Source organism: Nymphalis io, chromosome 22 (assembly GCF_905147045.1).
Source record: "Nymphalis io chromosome 22, ilAglIoxx1.1, whole genome shotgun sequence".
NCBI classification, from domain to species: domain Eukaryota; kingdom Metazoa; phylum Arthropoda; class Insecta; order Lepidoptera; family Nymphalidae; genus Nymphalis; species Nymphalis io.
In genome coordinates, this window is record NC_065909.1 from 1,326,719 (window position 1) to 1,347,722 (window position 21,004).

A 21,004-nucleotide genomic window follows, 5' to 3' on the forward strand; every position below is an offset into this window, starting at 1 on the left:
ATAAAATAATTTTATATATCCTTTTTTAACTTCAAATAAAATAAACACATTTAACAGTTCATGGATTTCGCACTTAGCACAAATATATTTTAAATCGTGTGAATTATGTCACTGTCACTAAGTAGAGCACAAGCGAATTAAAAAAAAAAACTGTTAATTTGACAATATACTTCTCGTGAAAAATTATTGGAGTCGTTGTTTTTTTTTTTATTTCAAACCTACACGGTTTCAAAACACTGCACAAAACGAAATATTCGATTTTCGAACGTACGTGCGTTTAGCGTCGCGGTCGCGGGAGAATGCTCGCTTGGTTCTTGATTGCTTGAAGCAGGGAGTGCTGTTGTTAAGGCCAGGCCACTTTTTTTAATAATTTTGACACAAGCAGTAATTAAGATAATTTACACTCATTATTTTTCTATAAAGACAAGGAGTGTGTCCGTTTTTATAAATCTAGCTTCGAATATTTAAGATGTAAAGACAATCATACGATTCACGTATTCCACAAATGTACTTAAATGTAATATGACACGTTTTAAGTTTTTTTAAATTTTATTTTCAAATTTTAAAACAAAAATATTATTGTGAACTTAATGTTGCAAATGATTGAACGATAGATTTTAAAAACAAATTATATTTTTTGAATATCGGGTTTAGTTTTTGTATTATTAAATAAAAAATAGGATATTTATCCACTGTCAATTGACTTATTTTAAGCAAGCAAATATTATGTACGCTTATGAAGTCAGAGGTCTGGTGCTAAAAAGGCCAAAGTACATTTTTGAGTCAAATGTAAACCACGTTTACTATTTATCAAATCGTTTAAGAAATAATAAATTCATTTGTGCAATTAATAATACCAACATTTTAGGCTAAAAGATATACTTTATATAAAACAACCAAAACTCGTACATTGCTTGTATTCCGTTAACAAAAAGTAAGGGTTTATTGATATTGGCCTTTAAAAACTAGGTTACGGAATTAATAAAAACAATTTACATAATTTCGAATAAAATTAAAGTCCCTATAAGTTAATAACAGCAAGAAATAGAATAATAATGGTAACACTGGAAATAGTTGCGGTCAAGGCGGAAGCTTGGCGCGCATCTGACCGAAGCGTACCGTTGTGTGCGGTGCACCGAGTCAATACAGTGCATTACTGCTATAATAGAGGACATAAAAACTTTACGTATTCTTTTAAAGAATAGCAATACATATTTTAAGGTATTACTAATCACTATATATTATAAAATAAAATCCCACGCCGCGTCTGTCTGTCATTTGGACACGGTAAACTCAAAAACTATCGATCGGATTTTCATAAGGTTTTCACCAATGAACGGCGTGATTCATGATGGTGTAGGTGTACATTAGGTTTTGTGTAAATTGCCTGAAGTATGACTTTTTTTTTAATAGAATAGGAAGGCGGACGAGCATATGGGCCACCTGATGGTAAGTGGTCACCAACGCCCATAGACATTGGCATTGTAAGAAATGTTAACCATCGCTTATATCACCAATGCACCACCAACATTGGGAACTAAGATGTTATGTCCCTTGTGCCTGTAATTACACTGGCTCACTCACTCTTCAAACCGGAACACAACAATACCAAGTACTGCTGTTTGGCGGTAGAATATCGATGATGTCGGAAAAATGATTCCGACTGCGAGATATAAAAGTTTTCTGTAAAACTATATTCTACCTAATATGTAAAGGTATTGTAGACAACACGTAATTAAAAAGAAAAAGAATTGCATTCAAAAACGATCACCGAAAACCACGTGGTACCGGTGATTTTACTTTTAATCATCTAATTTGGATTTGAAAACCAAACACTAATTTTGGTATGTATATATGTATATATAATATTTCTGACAGTCTTGACATAGTCATGATATTTCGCGTAATTCATATGAATTTTCGATGTGAATCTATGCCTGAGTATATACCAACCTACCATCTTATTACATACTATCACTACCACAAGTAATTAGTATTGTTGTATTCCAATTTACAGAGCGAGCGATCGAGTGTGACTACAGGCACAAGAGACACCATCATAATTCCCTATAGGTGGTGGTGACCACCTACCACCAGGTGGTCTATTTAAAATCTGTCAATAACAAAAGTCACATTCACATTGCTAGGCCCGCTGTAAAAGGCTTCAAAATCAAACACCGTGACGCTTTGGTACTTGGCAATTGCATATATGCCAAGTGAGTGGCCCCATAGGACCTTCAGATATCCTACCAGTATCATATCTTGATGTAAAAGTCGTACTACGATGTAATTACAACGGGTATCGTTTATCACTGCCCTTATAAATTAATTTACGCTTGCATGTTAAAATAATATTTAAAGCGCCGAGAATCTTAACCGGGCAAGCACCACTGAATTTTCATGTGCTTAATTTGTATTTATAATTCATCTCGTGCTTGACGGTGAAGGAAAACATCGTTAGGAAACCTGCATATGTCTAATTTCATTGAAATTCTGACACATGTGTATACCAACACTCATTGGAGCAGCATAGTGGAATAAGCTCCAAACCTTCTCCTCAAAAGAGAGAGGAGGCCTTAACCCTTATATTAGTTTAGTAGTTTTTACAGTAAGGCATTACAAAACACGTCTTGTCGTATATGTTATGCGGACTAAAGGGGTATTGAAATAATTTAATTAAAAATAAGTGATTATTTTACTCATTTTCAATTTATGTTTGTGATATTAATAGTGATATATCAGCCATCCCACATATGTTATATATTTTGTATGATAAATATTGGAATTAAAGTCTTCCTCCATAAAGTTATTTCTTCGATATAAAATGACTTCCGAGATAAATTGCGTGGTTGATTAGCGCAGTGGTCCGTGGAACTGACTTTACCACTTGCAATCATGCGTTATATAAATCGCATATTTAATGTCAATATAGGATGAATGATATGAATCGTTTAATTAATTTAAAAAAAAACAGCTATAATACTTCGTTATTAGACTGATTACTACGACGAATATTATTTATTATATTTAAAAAATATAATAAGTTATATTTATAAATTCAAATAAACAATTCCGAATTCAAATAAATGAGTTAATATATAAAATTATATTTAATCATTTATTTGAATTTCGAATTGTTTTAACGTAGAACGTCCCCTTAACGAAATGGCGGTCAACACGGAAGCTCGCCGCACAGCGCACCTGGGGATCAATTTTTTCTAATATAACGGTTACGATACGTTTCCGATTCGATTCCAATCCAACTTCGACTAATCTATATTTATTCGGATCGGATTCGAACCGATACCATATATACACACAAACAATTTTTTTTTATATAGAATAGGACGGCGGACGAGCATATGGGCCACCTGATGAATTGTAAGAAATGTCAACCATCGCTTACATAGCCAATGCGCCACCAACCTTGGGAACTAAGACTTTATGTCCCTTGTGCCTGTAATTACATTACAAATTACACAAATAGTCGATATTTAAATTTCTGCCTCGTTGGTCTAGTGGCTTAATGTAAGGCCGCAGACCCGGAGATCCTGGGTTCAATTCCCAGGTCGAGTCAATATATAATATAAACAAACCAGCCCGGAGTCTGGAAGTTGGAAGTGTGTACACTCCCGTGCCTTGGAAAGCACGTAAAGCCGTTGGTCCTGCGCCTGAACTCTTTCCGGTCGTGTCGGATTGCCGTCCCATCGGATTATGAGAGTTAGAGAATTAGTTGCATCTGTGTTTGCACACACACTCGGGCACTATAATATCTCCTGCGCAGCTAATCTCTCTTAAAATTGTCCGCCGTGGCCAAAATCGGTCTGGAGGGCATTATTAATTAAATTAAAGGATAGGAAAACGGATAAAGGGCAACGATTACGCTTCGATTCGATTATGATAACGTGACAATTTGTTAGTAGAATATAACCCAGACCGGAGCATCGCTGTTAGTTTTAGAAACGATTAATTATTTCTATTAATTATCTATGTTAGCAACATTGGTGTTACGTTCATAACATTCTTCTTGCGAATTTATTTATTTATTTATTTATTTATTCGGGAAACATACAGCATAATATAATACATAAACATTTGGTAACAAAATAAGTTTCACATAAGCCAACAAAGTTTCCACTTTTACATTCAAACATGGAGTGAACCTAACAATAACAAGTTATTTAACAATTAACTAAAATATATGAAAAGTATTTAAAATATAATTTAAAAAGCAGAACAAATAAAAATATAGGAATTTACAAATATAATTATATAATTATTTATATAAGAATATACGATTACATTTTAAAACAAGATGGCGTTAGAATAAATTCGTTGTAAAATAATGTTGCCATTTTATTGTAATCATTACTTAAATTTGTCGTATATTTAGATGACATCTATCCACGGATTTGTGTCTAGATCTACAAGGCATCAGCCAATTTCCCTCTAACCGCTTCGGAATGGAAGAACCTTGAATGCCAAAGTCTAGGGGCCTTGGATCTCCGAGTCCAGGACTGATTATAGCCTTGATCAACTTAAGGTTAGTTCTTAGAAATAACTCGTAGTCTATTTTTTGAATTAATATGATTACAATTAGTGATTATTGCATTTGGTGCATGACAAAATGACTGGTGGTAGAGCTTTGTGCAAGCTCGTCTGGGTAGGTACCACACGCTCATTAGATATTCTACCGCAAAACAGCAGTATTTGGTATTGTTGTGTTCTGGTTTGAAGAGTGAGTGAGCCAGTGTAATTACAGGCACAAGGGTCATAAAATCTTAAGTCCCAAGATTGGTGGCGCATTGGCTATGTAAGCGATGGTTGAAATTTCTTACAATGCCAATGTCTACGGACATTGGTGACCACTTACTATCAGTATATAGTATATATTCTCGTTCGCCCACCTATTCTATATGAAAATAATATATTTACCTAATAAAAACCTTAGTAGCACTAAAGATAAACAAACCTTTGATTTACAAAATAATAATAATATCCTGGGACATTTTTCACACACGGCCATCTGATCCCAAATTAAGCTTGTACAAAGCTCGTACTATGGAAACCAGACAACTGATATACTACATATACTACTTTTCTTTTGTAAATACATACTTATATAGAAAATTACACACAGACTCAGGACAAACAGACATGTTCATGCACACAAATATCCGTCCTGGGTGGAAATCGAACCCACAACCTTCAGTATGAAAGGCAGGCATTCACCAACTAGGCCAATCGGCTCCTCAAAATATAATATCTTTCAATATTTCCTAATATATGTATATATTAAGCTACAAACATTTATTGATTACATCCTTATTTATAATACAACACTATTTAATTTGACTACTTTATTTTAACTACCAATGTTCCGATAGCAACTTCGCCGATACTTTTTGATAATCATAGATAATTCAAGGTGAACCAAGAATATCACGTCAATTTAATATCAGATTTGTTTATTTGTCTGTAATTTAATTGGTGTAGCTATATTTAAAACTATTTTAAAGAAGCTGTGAAAAAATCATTGTGAGGAAACCTGCATGTGTCTTATTTCACTGAAATTCTGCCACATGTGTATTTCACCAACCCTCATTTGAGCAGCGTGGTGGAATAAGCTCCAAACCTTCTCCTCAAAAAGGGAGAGGAGGCCTTAGCCCAGCACTGGGACATTCATAGGCTGTTACTGACTGACAACGAAACTAAGACTGGTTTCCATAGCACAAGCTCTGTACAAGCTTAATTTGGGATCAGACGGCCGTGTGTGAAAAATGTCCTAGGATATTATTATTATTATAATTTATAAAATAATGAAACTTCCTATATTTTATCTGCAAAGCAGTGTGACGTCACAAAAGCCACGCAGCTTATTAGTTGGCCATCTTGACATTCCCTTGGGCTTCACTGCTGATTTCTAGTGGCCAATAATTACAATAATAGTAACTAATTTTTATTTATTTTCGATTTTGTAACATATATGGAATTGTTTTGAATAATATATATTTTTAAAACCTATTCCTAAGAGAAGAGGAGAATTTCGAGGAGGAGAAGACTGTTTGTTTGCCAACCAATGTAAACTAGAAATAATATATTGACGCGCCTTTATCCTTGCACAGATTATAAGCAAATGTATTTATGTGATTATTGCTATTGTTGGCAAACAGGCGCTGCTTACAAGTAAATTATTAGTTTTTAAGTTGCATAATGTAATTATATTTAAATATCCAATAAATACTGGCCGACACAGACATTAAAAAAAAAAGAATATAAATTACTTTTTAATTGTAAAATACAATCTTGTCTCCGGTACTTTATGATTAAATCTCAGGTTATAAATTCATTGCTGAACATTGTTTTGTTTTCATTTTACTTGGTGTTGAAAATGAATTAGTAGTACCAGTAACAATTGACTAGACAATTTTATAAAAAAAAAACATTATAATTAATTTTTTATAGTTGTGTAATTTGAAAACTATTATTTAAATTTTCCTAATGTATACAAATATGTTGATATTAGGATTTGTACTTGAGATGTTTAGTAGTCATCACACATAACGACCTTTGCCATGAATTTTATGTCATGATTAAAAAAAAGCCTATAGTAACGCGTGGTTACGCTGTCAACATTTTAATCCAATTTATTTTAGCAATCTCTAACGACGTTCCATTTTCAAAACATAAAAATCCAGTACTAGTTTTATTAAAGATATTTCGAAATACATTACCGTATTTGAATAAATCTAATCTCGATTAGTCATACAAAGAATGCAATCATAATTAAAATAAATCTTTTCAAATAAATTATCGTTAGAATAAATGCACGAAACGAAAACGACTTATGTCAATTTCTTGCAATAAAAATTAATCTTTATGACAACCGAGTCAGGTAGAAAATTGGCTTGTTCGAAATTTGATTTCGAAAAATTTTTCACAATGAATTCGCAAATGAAATTAAGTTTTATGATAAGGGGATAAGGTGTAAAATTAAGAGTTTACGATTGATTTAAGATGTATACGTAACGTAGGCTTGGCTCTTGCAAGACGTATCGGGGTCACAGTAAACGAATAAGTTTGCAAACGTGAATGAATCGAAGGCGGAATATTTATAGAGTAGTTACATTCAGAGCTTCTAAATATGTATTTAAATATTCTTTTAAAATAAATAAAAAATTTAATCAGTAGAATTGCAATCTAGCGTATGCACGTTTCACTCAAATGCTACACATAGAAACGTTGCACTCAAAATATTACTGTGAATTATCTAGATATTTGTTTAAAAGTGTAATTGCTTTGTTTCTTGCCGGTTCTTCTAGCGTATTATCATTCTTTACACAACGGTTCTCGTGAAATAATTATATAAAAGTGTACTTGAATAAAGTACAGTTACATTTTTGAATATATTGAAAATTGGTTTACGTTGGTAAAGGCGATTTTCATTTGAATTTGTGTTTTTTTTTATAGTATAGGTAGGCGGACGAGCATATGGACAACCTGATGGTAAATGGTCACCAAACGCCCATAGACATTGGCATTGTAAGAAATGTTAACCATTGCTTACATCGCCAATGCGCCACCAACCTTAGGACCTAAGATGTTACGTCCCTTGTGCCTGTAATTACACTGGCTCACGCACCCTTCAAACAGGAACACAACAATACCAAGTACTGCTGTTTTGCGGTAGAATATCTGATGAGTGGGTGGTATCTACCCAGACGAACTTGCACAAAGCCCTACTACCAGTAATCTCGAAACATCGCCAATCAGTGGATTAAGTTCTAAGCCTTTGCCCAGCTATGGGAGATCCTTTACATGTGTTACCTAGCTTTTACTTTTTTTATTTATTTATAAATTTGATTTCTAGTTAAAAATCTATTATTTTTTATTTTATTACTTTGTTTATTTTTATTTAATTAATTATCAATCTCGAATTAGTGACAAATATACAAAATACAATATAAGTTAGATTTTTATACAATTTTTTATCTGTAAATAATATAATAATAAAATAAATATCTATCTGTTAGTAAATACTCTGTGTAATCATCAATGCAACCTCGACGACAATTATCTCGGCCGGGCATCGAACCCCGCAAAAAACGGATTGCATTATAAGGGAGCCGGTTTTGATATCGGGTCGAAAGATTTGTCGCTTTTTAGCGGTAGAAATAATATAATGACAACTACCGCTATTTACATTTTGTTGCGAACTTAAAGTTTACAAAAACGCATTAGAAACATTAAAAAAAATTATAGTTTTTTTTTTATAAAAGATGAGATTAGGCAGAGGAAGTTATAACTATAATTAATTCATCGTTAAGTGATTCACAAGTGAAAGCATGTTTGTATGTGTAATAACTTATTCGGTATACGCCATTGTTCTTTGATGTGGGAGACTTCCCGCTTTCTAGCAAAACGGACATACAAACATACATGTATACTAATATAAAATGCGAAATCTGTCTGTTTGATGAAATTTCGTATGATGCAATAATAATATCCTGGGACATTATTCACCAGCCATTATCCCAAACTAAGCAGAGCTTGTGCTATGGAAACCAGACAACTGATATACTACATATACCATTTTTCTTTTGTAAATACATACTTATATAGATAATTACACCCAGACTCAGGACAAACAGACATGTTCATGCACACAAATGTCTGTCCTGGGTGGGAATCAAACTCACAACCTTCAGCGTGAAAGGTAAATATCTACCAACTACGCCAACCCCATCATAATGTTAGTTCCCAAATAAATCATTATCATCCGATCACCAAATAACACGAGATAAATAAACACTAATTAAGAATGAAAATTAAGTTGAGCTTTGAATTCGCGACCTTCGCTTAATATACAAGACTCAAGACCACTGAACCACGTTTTATCAAATTCCGAATCAACCACTAGATTCCAAATATAGTCGATAGATATAGGTAACAAGTAACACTAATTACGCTGGTGAACTCATTACTAAACCAGCTGAAAACCCGCGCCCGATATCACTGCCTTATATAATATGTTTTGAAATCTTTAAAGACATATATCGACAGACTAATAATGTCCAATTACATATGGCAACATTAATAAGAATTAGAAGAAGTAAAGTATTTTGTTTGCAGGAAACTGAGGAGAGGCGGGAGAATCTTGTCATTGAACTCGATAGGACGTTAGATCTCATCGCCAAATGGGGCTCTGATAATCTTGTTGAGTTTAATGCCAAGAAAACACAGGTATGCGCTCTCACGGCGAAAAAGTCAACATTTTCCCCTCTTCCCTCATTCTGTGGTACTCCGCTGGTGATGCAAAGCAAAATCGCCATGCTGGGGATTGACGTTCGCTGCGACCTTAGTCCAAGGGATTACATCGAGGCTGTTATAAAAACAGCTTCACGGAAACTCGGAGTTCTGAACAAGGTGCGGCGCTTTTTCACGCCACAACAACTGTGCCTGCTGTACAAAACACAGGTACGGTCTTGCGTGGAATATTGCTCGCACCTTTGGGATGGCTCCGCTAAGTACCTACTTGAGGCCTTGGACCGGTTGCAGCGACGTGCCGTACGCATTATTGGCGACGTAAAGGTCACAAACACCCTTGAACCTTTACAATTGCGTCGTGAGATAGCAGCACTGAGCGCTTTCTATCGACTGTATCACGGCGAGTGCTCTGAGGAATTATTCTCTCTAATTCCTGCTTCCCCCTTCCTTCTTAAGTCCACGCGAGCTGGTTCTCGATGTCACCGCCTAACTGTGACATCAATTCCATCGCGAACAAAGAAATTTGGCAACTCCTTTCTTTGTCGCACTTCCAAAAAATGGAATTCCTTACCAGCTCACGTATTCCTCTTACAACCCGGGTTCCTTCAAACGAGGCGTGAAGAGGCATCTTGCGGGCCGGCAAGGCGAAGGCGGCTAGTGCAGAACGTTTTTCCCGTCTGTACTGGCCGTCGTCGCGTTTGGACTCTACTACCACTTACCATCAGGTGGAGTAGAGTCATTTGCCCTCCCGGCGAATATAAAAAAAAGGGCTCTGTGAAAGCCCGCCTGGGTAGACACCGCTCATCAGATATTCTAGCGCCAAACAGAAATACTTAGTATTGTTGTGTTCCGGTTTGAAGGATGAGTGAGCCAGTGTAACTACAGACACAAGGGATATAATATACCAAGGTTGGTGACGCGTTGGCGATGTAAGGAATGGTTATTATTTCTTACATCGCCCATGTCTATGGGTCGTGGTGACCGCTTAACATCAGGCCCATTTGCTCGTCCGCCTACCTATAACATAAAAAAAACATTCCCATTGCTAGGCAGAGCAAAGCAAGGAAAAGGGGATATGGTGAGGTATTTTTGGGAGAACATACTTTGGAGTTTTGGTGTTTATCACATGCAGGTTTCCTTACGATGTTAACAACACGTTAAGCACATGAGAACTCATTGTTGCTTCAATGAATTTCCGGTTATATATATATTGTGAATCATATATAATTAGCCTAGTACATAGCTATGTTTTATATTATATATTAATATATATATATATATATATATATATATATATATATATATATATATATATATATTTTTTATAGACAAAATTACATAGTACAATTTTTATATAATAATAAGATCTTACAGTTAATATATATATATGTAGTAAATTGTACTATTTTTTGTAAGGCTATGTTTTTCACAACAAATGATTACTATTATATATACTAGTTCCCTCCCGCCCGCGTGAGAGATGGTTAGTCCTTGAAATTCATGTAATTTTCTATAGCCCTGACAATGTATGCAAAATTTCATAATGATCTGTTGAATAGTTTAGAAGTGTAAAAAACGAACGTACCACATTTATAATATTAGCAGGATAAACTAGCTGCCCATCCCGACTTCGTACGGATAAAATGCTTAAGTTAAATCTTAAACACGTTAAACAGGAAATGCTATCTCAGATTAAGTTGAAAAAAAGTGAAAAGCTACTTTTCCTTTTTAATGGGATATAAAAATCTATTAAGTATTTACTTGCGTTTAACTCCAAGTTATATACTTTTTCCTTATGTTGTATGTATATCCGGGAAGTGTATTTGAAAGTGATGTATTATAATAGGGCTGCTTCAAGGGACATAACATCTTAGTTCCCAAGGTTGGTGGCACATTGGTGATGTAAGCGACGGTTAACATTTCTTACAATGCGATTATCATCAGGTGGCCCATATGCTCGTCCGCCTTCCTATTCTATATTAAAAAAAAAAATTAACCTCCAGTGCTATTATGTAAGAACTCACTTCATTACTCACCCTTGAAATGTCAACCGACTTATGGTGATTTTGACGCCTGTATTCTATGATATGCTTTAATTATTACGGTCAATGTCGCATATCACTTTCTGACATTTCACGACCGTTTTCTGTGGTGAGTTTCGAGTTTGAATAGCTTTACTGGTTGCTATATTGATTGCTATTTTGAAATTATATTTTTTGTAAATTTTAAGTTTTTTTTTGAGCTCGTACTTACTGGTACCAGTAACAGCCTGTGAATGTCCCACCGGGCTAAGGCCTTTCCCTTTTTGAGGAGAAGGTTTTGGAGCTTATTCCAAAACGCTGCTCCAATGCGGGTTGGTGGAATACACATGTGGCTGAATTTCAGTGAAATTACACACATGCAGGTTTCTTCACGATTTTTTCCTTCACCGTCAAGCAGGAGATGAATTATAATCACAAATTAAGCAGATGAATATTAGTGTTGCTTGCCCTGGTTTGAACCCACGATCATCGGTTAAGATTCACGCGCTCTTACCACTGGGCCACCTCGGCTTTACCTTACACTTACTGGTAACGCGCCGTTAAATTCGTCCCCGTAAGTATGTACGTTAAATTCGAAGGAGCAGTTATTGTTGTGCCAATGTCGCCTGTTTATATAAATAATTAATATAAAAACTCTTTTCTTATTAAAAACGAAAGTGACAACCCTAAATTTATCAACACAAGACACGACAGATTAAGACAACTCTCGCTGGAGTGCGGGATCGATTCTGGTTTAAGGAATTACCGGTGTGTGGTGTTTATCAAAGCAACATAATCTAGAAGAAAGTTGTTTATATCCATTAATATGTGCGATAAAAACTTTTAACTATTTCTTCAATTCAGGAAAGCAAGCAATGTATATTTTTTATGTTAGCATCATTTTGTACTTGGTATTGTTGTGTTCCGGTTTGAAGGGTGAGTGAGCTCGTGTAACAGGCATAAGGGATATTACATCTTAGTGCCCAAGGTTGGTGGCGCATTGGAGATGTAAGCGGTGGAGATGTAAACATTTCTTACAAGGCCAATGTCTATGGGCTTTAGTGACCATATATGCTCGTCTGCCTACCTATACTATAAAATAAAAATAAACGACTTTCCACAAGTGAACCGAGCACGTTGAGGTGTCATGGTAGCATGAGCCTACGATCCCATGGAATCCTACGATTCGGAGTACCGCAGGTTTTTGTGGTATGCAAGCGCAGCTAGCACCGGTGTAACTGAGTTTTTCCAGAGAGATCAAATTAGGGAAGCTGAACATTATTGGATCTGCTTTGTTCATGGCGTCAAGTTTAAACTTAAAATTAACTTTTTTAAACAATATATGTAGGTGGAGAGGTAGATGGTAAGTGGTCACCGTCCATAGCCATACGTACGACAGAAATACTAACCATTCCTGACATTACCAATGCGTCACCAACCTTGGGAACTAAGATAGTAGAAATAGTAACACTGGATCCAATGCGATTGTTTGATATACATTTTAATTTGTTTCAACGGGATATAACCCGCAATCTTCGGTTAAGAGCCCAGTGTTTTAACCACTGGGCCATCTCCGCTGATAAACAAATCAATATACATTATCATTATAATATTTATATGCAATAAATATCATAAATGGAAATAAGGTGAATAAATATGTTGCAAATCATTACATTCATAATATAAATCTTATCTCATTGATAAGGAATGATAAAACAACAATAACAAGAATTGCAACAACACAACAACACATATTCTTGATACAATGATTCATAATCACTAATGATTATTATATTTGATTTGAGCCGGTTGGCGTGGTTGGTAGATACTTGCCTTTTACGCCGAAGATTATGGGTTCGATTCCCACCCAGGATAGACATTTGTGTGCATGAACATGTCTGTTTGTCCTGAGTCTGGGTGTAATTATCTATATAATTATATATTTACAAAAGAAATGTAGTATATCAGTTGTCTGGTTTCCAAAGTAAGAGCTTTGTACAAGCTTAATTTGGGATCAGATGGCCGTGTGTGAATAATGTCCCAGGATATTATTATCGTTGTATTATTAACGAATAGATACATCCGTAAGCGAGCGTTTTTGAGTTACATATGCATCGCTTTGAAATGCAAATGTGTTTGGTATGGGTTTGTGCAAACTCGCCTGTGTGGGTTCTTATCACAAATTCTACCCCCGAACAGCAATACTTGGTATTGTAATATAACGGTTTAAAGGTAATTACTACTAGTGGTACAAAGATTGTCAATGTTAGTAGCATATTGGTTATCTAAGAGATGGTTAATATGGTAACAATGGTAAATTATCTATGGTTGTTGAATGGTCACCAACTTACAATCAGACACTACATTAAAAAAACTAACTATCAAGATAATAACTTAATAATTTCAAACGATTGAGGAACAAAATACGAGGGAGTGTCATCGAAACCAATCCTATATATTTCACGGTCCATTCAACTCGATTTTCAGGTGACTATGCTACCTGTTTCACGACTTATTACAAAAAGTAACAAAATCAATATAATTAAAATTTCCTCGTTGAGCAGTGGTGACCATTTATCATCAGGTAGCCAATTTGCCCATCCGCCTGCCTATATATACATTTATAACTAAATATAAGCAAAAACCAAACGACTTTCTGACTCCCTACTGTCTCTCGAAACAGTTTGCCAAGACCGCTATTTTTAACAAAACTAAGAAAAAAATAATTGTATTTAGTATTATTCTGTCAAGAGATCTGATCGATGACGCGTGACAGCGCAGGCGCAGATTCCTTGCGCAGCGAAAACGATTGTTTGTACGTCTGTGTCAATAAAAACTTATGTGGAGCGACAACCTCAGCGGAGCGTCGCGTTTTGTTATTACCGAGATAAAATACGAAGAGGTTTTGAAAGTTGGCAATGTTTTTTTTAATTTATTTCTGGCGCGAAATCTTACATTTCTAAATCATTTTCTATTTAACTTAAGCTTTGGCGCACCTTGGGAGAGACCTATGTTCAGCAGTGGACAATGATTGGCTATTGATGATGATGATGATGACAATTTAACTATTACGATGAATTTTTTGTATAAATGCTTCCAAGCGACAACAATATTGTACATCGAACAAGAACACAACAATACTAACTGTTTGTTGTTTAGCGGCAGAATGTATAACGAGTGGGTGGTACCTACTCATACGTGCTTGCAACTAACCCTAACACCAAGACAAGTTATTTAAGATATACGAAAAAGATGGAAAAAAAAATATTCCTCTTTTATGGAATAGTTAAAAAAGATAAGTTAAAAAAGTGATATTCATGATTAAAAAAAAACTCACTCTAACAAATGGATTCTTCTTTGGCAGTTCATGGTCGACCTCGTCGCGTGACTCGTCGTCTGCGGAGTTCACCCTCACGCAGGTCTTGTGCTGAGTATCACCCATACTCGGCACACATCATACAGAAGCAAACAGCACAGCACTTGCACTCCCGAACAATCAATCACTAATCTTTGATCACATTAAACATCGCTTCATTAAAATTCACTAATTCGAAAAAAAAAATCAAAATTCGAATCCATCTATTTCAAATTCCGAAGCAGAAACGAATAAACCCGTGCACTCCGTTATTTAAATTAACTGTCAGATTAAATTTACACTTCTTATGAAACCTTCTTTTTAATAAAACTCGTTTATTCCGTTTGTCGATGCACTTTTTAAATATAGAACTGATTCGATTGGAAATAGAACCGTTACACACTGCGATTTCCAGGTTGTCGAACGTCAGCGAAGATCTGAAACAAAATGTCGCAGTCAGAAATGTTAAGTGGGACTTTTTAAATAATGACTAATGTTTATTTTATAATGATCTCATCGAGCGACTTATATTTTACAATCTGTAACGGTTGTGCAATTATAGCAATGTCAAAGATAATAACTACAATTTCGTAAAATCTTGTCACCATTATCTAATGATAATTAAGTGTGTAGCAATATAGATTAACGAAAGTTAAACGAACCATTCAATATGTATTTAACGTATTAATATTTTTTATCTGTTCAATCTTGTCAGTGAGTTTTATGACTTGTTTAATTTGATTGTATTTTTAAAATCCACTGCATTCCATCATGCTGTTCTATGCTGGTTGCTGGATACACATGTGATAGAATTTCATTCGAAATTCAGTTTTCTTACGACATTTTCCTGCACCGAGCACGCTATGAAGTAAACACAAGATAAATACACGAAATTCAAGTGTAGTTTGGTATTTGGCTTGAATCCTCTTGTATATAACTAGGACATCTCGGCTTACATAGGTTTATAATTAGTTATTTTTTTATATTAATCTGAAAACGTATTAATATTAAAATATTTATTGTTTTTATCAACTTTTACAGAAGCTATAATACATATATATGATTAAATTTAGATTTATATTTGGGATACGTATATTTAATATATATTAATGTTATAAACGCAAGTCTGTCTGTTTGTCATGCTTGTCTTGTTGTCATGTCACGGCTTATCGAGTAAACCGATTTTGATAAAATTTGACGTGAAGCAATCTTGAACTTCAAGGAAGGACATACTACTTTTTTTATTTATACCTAACACGTGTCCACCCCCCACATGCGGGCGAAAACTAGCTGTTTATAATTGATGATGCTATTTCGTGTGTGTACAAGGTATCTAAAAGCCCATGTCAATTTAAGATTTTCAGATCATGTAGAATGAAGACTCAAAAACCGTTTGCTTCTGATGCTGTCTCTAATTACGAATTCAATTAATCAAGATTGTTAATCAGTCCGAAAGTAATTCCAATTAGGATTAAAAAATAAAAATGAATAAAAAACTATGAATTTGATACACGCTTTTGAATCTTCAGCTCTGATTGGTCACTTGCAAATATTAAGTATAACTACCATCAGCTATTATTATAACGGTATTATTTGTTAAGTATACAGCCCCACATATAACGGTATTTGTTACTTTGTTTTGCGGGTGTTAAATTAAATACTGTGTTCTCTCTTTCTGTCTTCATTGATGTGACATTCGAAAGAAGAAGACAGCATTGTTTCAATAAGCACCTAAATTACTTTTATAGGTAAAGCCATATGTGTGATGATGTTGATGTCCACCTGACCGATTTCGGGCACGGCGGCTATTCTCAAAGTCAGAGCCAACTGAGCAGGACATATTATAGTGCTCAAGTGTGTGCGTAAACACATATGCATTCTCTATTCTTTCACACTAGTAATCCGATCAGACGGAATTCCGATACGACCGGATGGAGTTCAGACGCAGGACCAACGGCTGCACGTTCTTTTCGAGGCACGGAAGTGCACGAACCAATACGTCGCTGAACTATCCGACCGAACTAGCCGACAGATGACATTCCCGAGCCTAAACTTTTCTACGCGACTGTACTGTACTTTGTTGCTTATATAACTCTTGAACGCGTTGACTTAGACACTTGAAATTTTGTATGCAAGTCAATAAAATATACCCAAAAGAGATAGTGACCACAACAATGCGGCGCAGCAATTTTAAACATAGTTTTTTTACATCTTCCGACGTAAAGAAAGCGCGATCTGTCTATTGAGAAACCTTTAACTAACTAGCATATAAAATTTCAAGTGTCTAAGTCAACGCGTTCAAGAGTTATATAAGCAACAAAGTACAGTACAGTCGCGTAGAAAAGTTTAGGCTCAGGAATGTTATCTGTCGGCTAGTTCAGCGACGTCGAACCAATATATACAAATAACTTTTTATTAGCCCGACCAGTGGTTCGAACTCAGGACCTTGCGATCGCGGCCTTACATCTAACCGATAGACCATCGAAGCAGGCAAGGGATGTTTGTAAGGTTACAATGAAGCGTCGCGCGCGGAATGTGGAATCTATTATTAATCAGATTCCAATCACAGGTGCAATGATTACGGAACTACATACCTAAATATGTATATATTTATTTTATATAATGTGTGTCTGTGTTTTGTTAACACATTTATCATTATTGGTCAAGTAGTTAGCTTATCGGGTCCTAGAGTCAAATTCTGGGTCAGGATAATTAAAATTAGTTGATTTTAAAATAAGGCATTGGAAATAAGTCACTATCCTTAAAGGCTAACCTTCAGAGTGACGCATGATATGAATTAGGAACATAAATTGAAAACTTTAACTGTTTGCCTGTATAAGCTTCAACCTTCGATTTTAAGGAAAAGAAGAAAAAAAAACTCACTGAACATATGCACTAAAGTCAGAACTATCTTAATTGTTTTAGTAAAAGGCTTTATATGTATCTACTACAAAATTGTTTGTAGGTATCAAAACTTCAATGAGTAACGCCCCGTGGTTAGAACGCTTGAATCTTAAACGTTGATCGCTGGTTCAAACCAGAACGCACCGCTGAATTTTCATGCTTAATTTGTGTTTATAATTCATCTCGAGTTTGGCGGTTAAAGAAAACAGAAATTCTGACACGTGTGTATCCATTAGCGCAGCGTGGTCGAATAATTCCATACCTTCCCCCCAAAAGGAGAGGCTTTAGACAAGCAGGGGGAAATTGATATCATTTTTATTTATCATTTATAATTTTGAATATTTTGTTTGCCTTCGAAGTAAATAATTCATTCGATGTAATTAATTAAAATGTGTATTTAATTATTTATAAGAAGGATACTAAATATTCAACTATTTAGTTCCCAATGGCATTAATAATGCTTTTTCAATTCCGATTTAAAACCGTTTAAGCCAATGATCAGTCAGCGTTCCCAATACATATAATTGTCATTGTATGGATTCGCGACACAGAAATATTCCTAATACGTTACCGTTCAAGTGTTAACTAGACGTTTTTAAGATTGACTCGTTATTATATTTGTATTTTTTTTTGCATAAAATAAACTTATTCAAGTAATTCGTATTAATAGAGAATTTGTTTTTTTTTTAGCGTTTCCTAAGGTTTCTTTGGCCTGTGTTATAGGCAACAGCCGAGATATATACGTATATTTCACACATAATACACTAAGACTCGGAGCCTTGGTCGATGTCAACTGCACCAACGGGCCAAATAAAAGTAACCACATGGCTATAATTTTCTTATGTAAATTCTGAAGACAGCGGCTCTGTTCTGCTGAAATACCGATTCAAATAAGTGCTAAACTGCAGTTCAACTGCAGCAAATTTCTATGTATCATTTATGTACCATTTACTTCGGTGAATAAATTAATCGTTATATACTAATAATTATTTTAGCATTTCATACTCATGTACTTCTAGATGTACGGCTAAAGTTCAAGGAGTCAAGTCTGCGCCTGCGCATAATAACAAGCATGTTTAACAGCAGGCTGCTTGTTACCGTCCGATTTATACTAATATTATAAAGGCGAAAGTAACTATGTTTGTCTGTTAGGCATTCACGGCTAAACTACTGAAAAGATTTCGATGAAATTTGTTATGAAGCAAACTTGAATCCCTAAGGATATATTTTTAACTAACAAGCGGGCGAAACCGGAGGCAAACACTTACTTAACTTGAATTACATATCATTGTAAAATATATAACCAAAATATTTTTAAATTATAGGAAAACGTAGTTAAAATCCAATATTAGCATTAAAAACATAAGCAGTTATTTAATAAATTATCAATTTATTTCTTATAACAGCTACACGGCATGCTCTGATTCCTCACAGCACGCGAGGTCGCCGCGACCGGTTCAAGGATACCGTCATAATCTCAGCACTACTCAGGTACTAAGTACCTAGTGCGATTAAAGAGAATCCATACAAAATTAAACATTTTTTTTAATTGTCACAGGTTTTTATTTCAAATAGGCAAATTCAAATGGTCACCACCACTTGACATTGCCACTATAAAGCACGTTAACCATCCCTTAAAACGTCATGTTTTTGTTTTTTTTTTTATAGTATCGGTAGGCGGACGAGCATATGTGCCACCTTATAGTAAGTGGTCACCGATGCCCATAGACATTGGCATTGTAAGAAATGTTAACCATCGCTTACATCGCCAATGCGCCACCAACCTTGGGAAACAAGATGTTATGTCCCTTGTGCCTGTAATTACACTGGCTCACTCACCATTCAAACCGGAACACAACAATACCAAGTACTGCAATACTAAGTGCTGTTTTGTAGTAGAATATCTGATGAGTGGGTGGTACCTACCCAGACGAGCTTTTACTTCCCAGGATATTATTATTATTATTATGACTGCCTCGTTGGTCTAGTGGCTTGTTGTAAGGCCGCAGACGCGGAGGTCCTGGGTTCAATTCCCAGGTCGGGCCAGTAAAAAGTTATTGGGTTTTTCTGTCAGAAAATTCTCAGTAGCAGCCCGGACTTTGGAAAGATGGAAGTGTACACTTCCGTGCCTCGGAAAGCACGTAAAGCCGTTGGTCCTGCGCCTGAACTCTTTCCGGTCGTGTCGGATTGCCGTCCCATCGGATTATGAGAGTTAGGGAATAGAGTGCACCTGTGTAGTTGACTAATCTTTCTTGAGATGGGCCGCCATGGCCGAAATCGGTCTGGAGGACATCATTATTATTATTAATTAAATCAGTGTCATGTATAAGTATATGTTTGAAGTGTAATAATATATATTTTCATGAATAACTTGTGCATATTGTCAGAAACCCGCAACAGGTCTGATAACGCTTATCTATATAATATATCGATATATTTTATTAGTGATGAAGTATAAAATTAAGTATGCTAATGGAAAGAAATTAGGTTTTTATTGTACTACTAGCTGATGGGAGAGTGACTACCGCCCATGGACACCTGCAACGCCAACAGCTTGCAAGTGCGTTGGCCCTTAAGGAATGAGTACACTCTTTTCTTGGATTGCTATGTCATATCGGTTCGGAAAAGTCGCTGCTGAAAGCCGGTTTCACAAAGTGATTGTGCGAGGCAGGAAATGCCTTAAAATCGCGCTGTTGTGGATTTGCAGGCATCGAGGTGGTGATGGAATTCCGAGTTCTCGCGCGATGTCCGGTGGTGAAACATTTCTTACAATGCCAATGTCTATGGGTGTTGGTGACTACTTACTATCAGGTGCCCTTACTCGTCCGCCTACCTATATTTATTTATTTTATTAATCCTTTATTGCACACACTTTACAAACATTTAGTAACATATAATAGCAAGTAGTACATTTAGTATGCAAAGGCGGCCTTATCACTTATAGTGGTCTCTTCCAGGCAACCTCTGTGAAGAGAAATGCTTATGTGTTTTTTAGCCGGGATCACTAATCGGGCACAGTGTGTGTAACTTATACTTAAAATTTATTGGTAATATACCAACCTACATACATATATATACATATACACGTATACATACATACATGCATGCATATGTACATACATACAAACTTATATAAGAATTAAATAACCATATACATATAATAATACAACATGCTCTAATTATGTTGATAGATAATGATTATGCAAACGACTCTTAAAAAACGATACTAAACTATACTATTAAGAACATTCGGCTCAGATTGACGCCTTCTAACCACCAGACTATCTTGGTTCTCTATATGATATATAGTTTTGTTACAATAAATTAGTCAGGGACAATAAATACAAATAATCTTATTGGTAAAGCCTATTACGCTGGATATATATTCAAAATATCTGACAAAAATACGTGGGTTGAATGGATCTCGCGCAAGAACTAATTGTATGTAATTGATACA

At 35.3% G+C, this 21,004-nt stretch overlaps 1 protein-coding gene across 3 annotated transcripts in view; it reads right to left on the minus strand.

Annotated features, from left to right (window-relative positions):
• Window positions 1–21,004, minus strand: part of LOC126777039 (rhophilin-2-A) — a 90,252-nt gene that overhangs the window by 48,932 nt on the left and 20,316 nt on the right. For 2 of the 3 annotated variants that reach the window (XM_050499886.1, XM_050499884.1), the window contains exon 2: window positions 14,626–15,080. In XM_050499886.1, the coding sequence (XP_050355843.1) occupies window positions 14,626–14,730 (105 nt within the window). In that variant the 5' untranslated portion in view covers window positions 14,731–15,080. Of the gene's footprint in view, window positions 1–170; window positions 278–14,625; window positions 15,081–21,004 lie in introns of those variants that run through there. The other variant, XM_050499885.1, reaches the window with a different exon arrangement.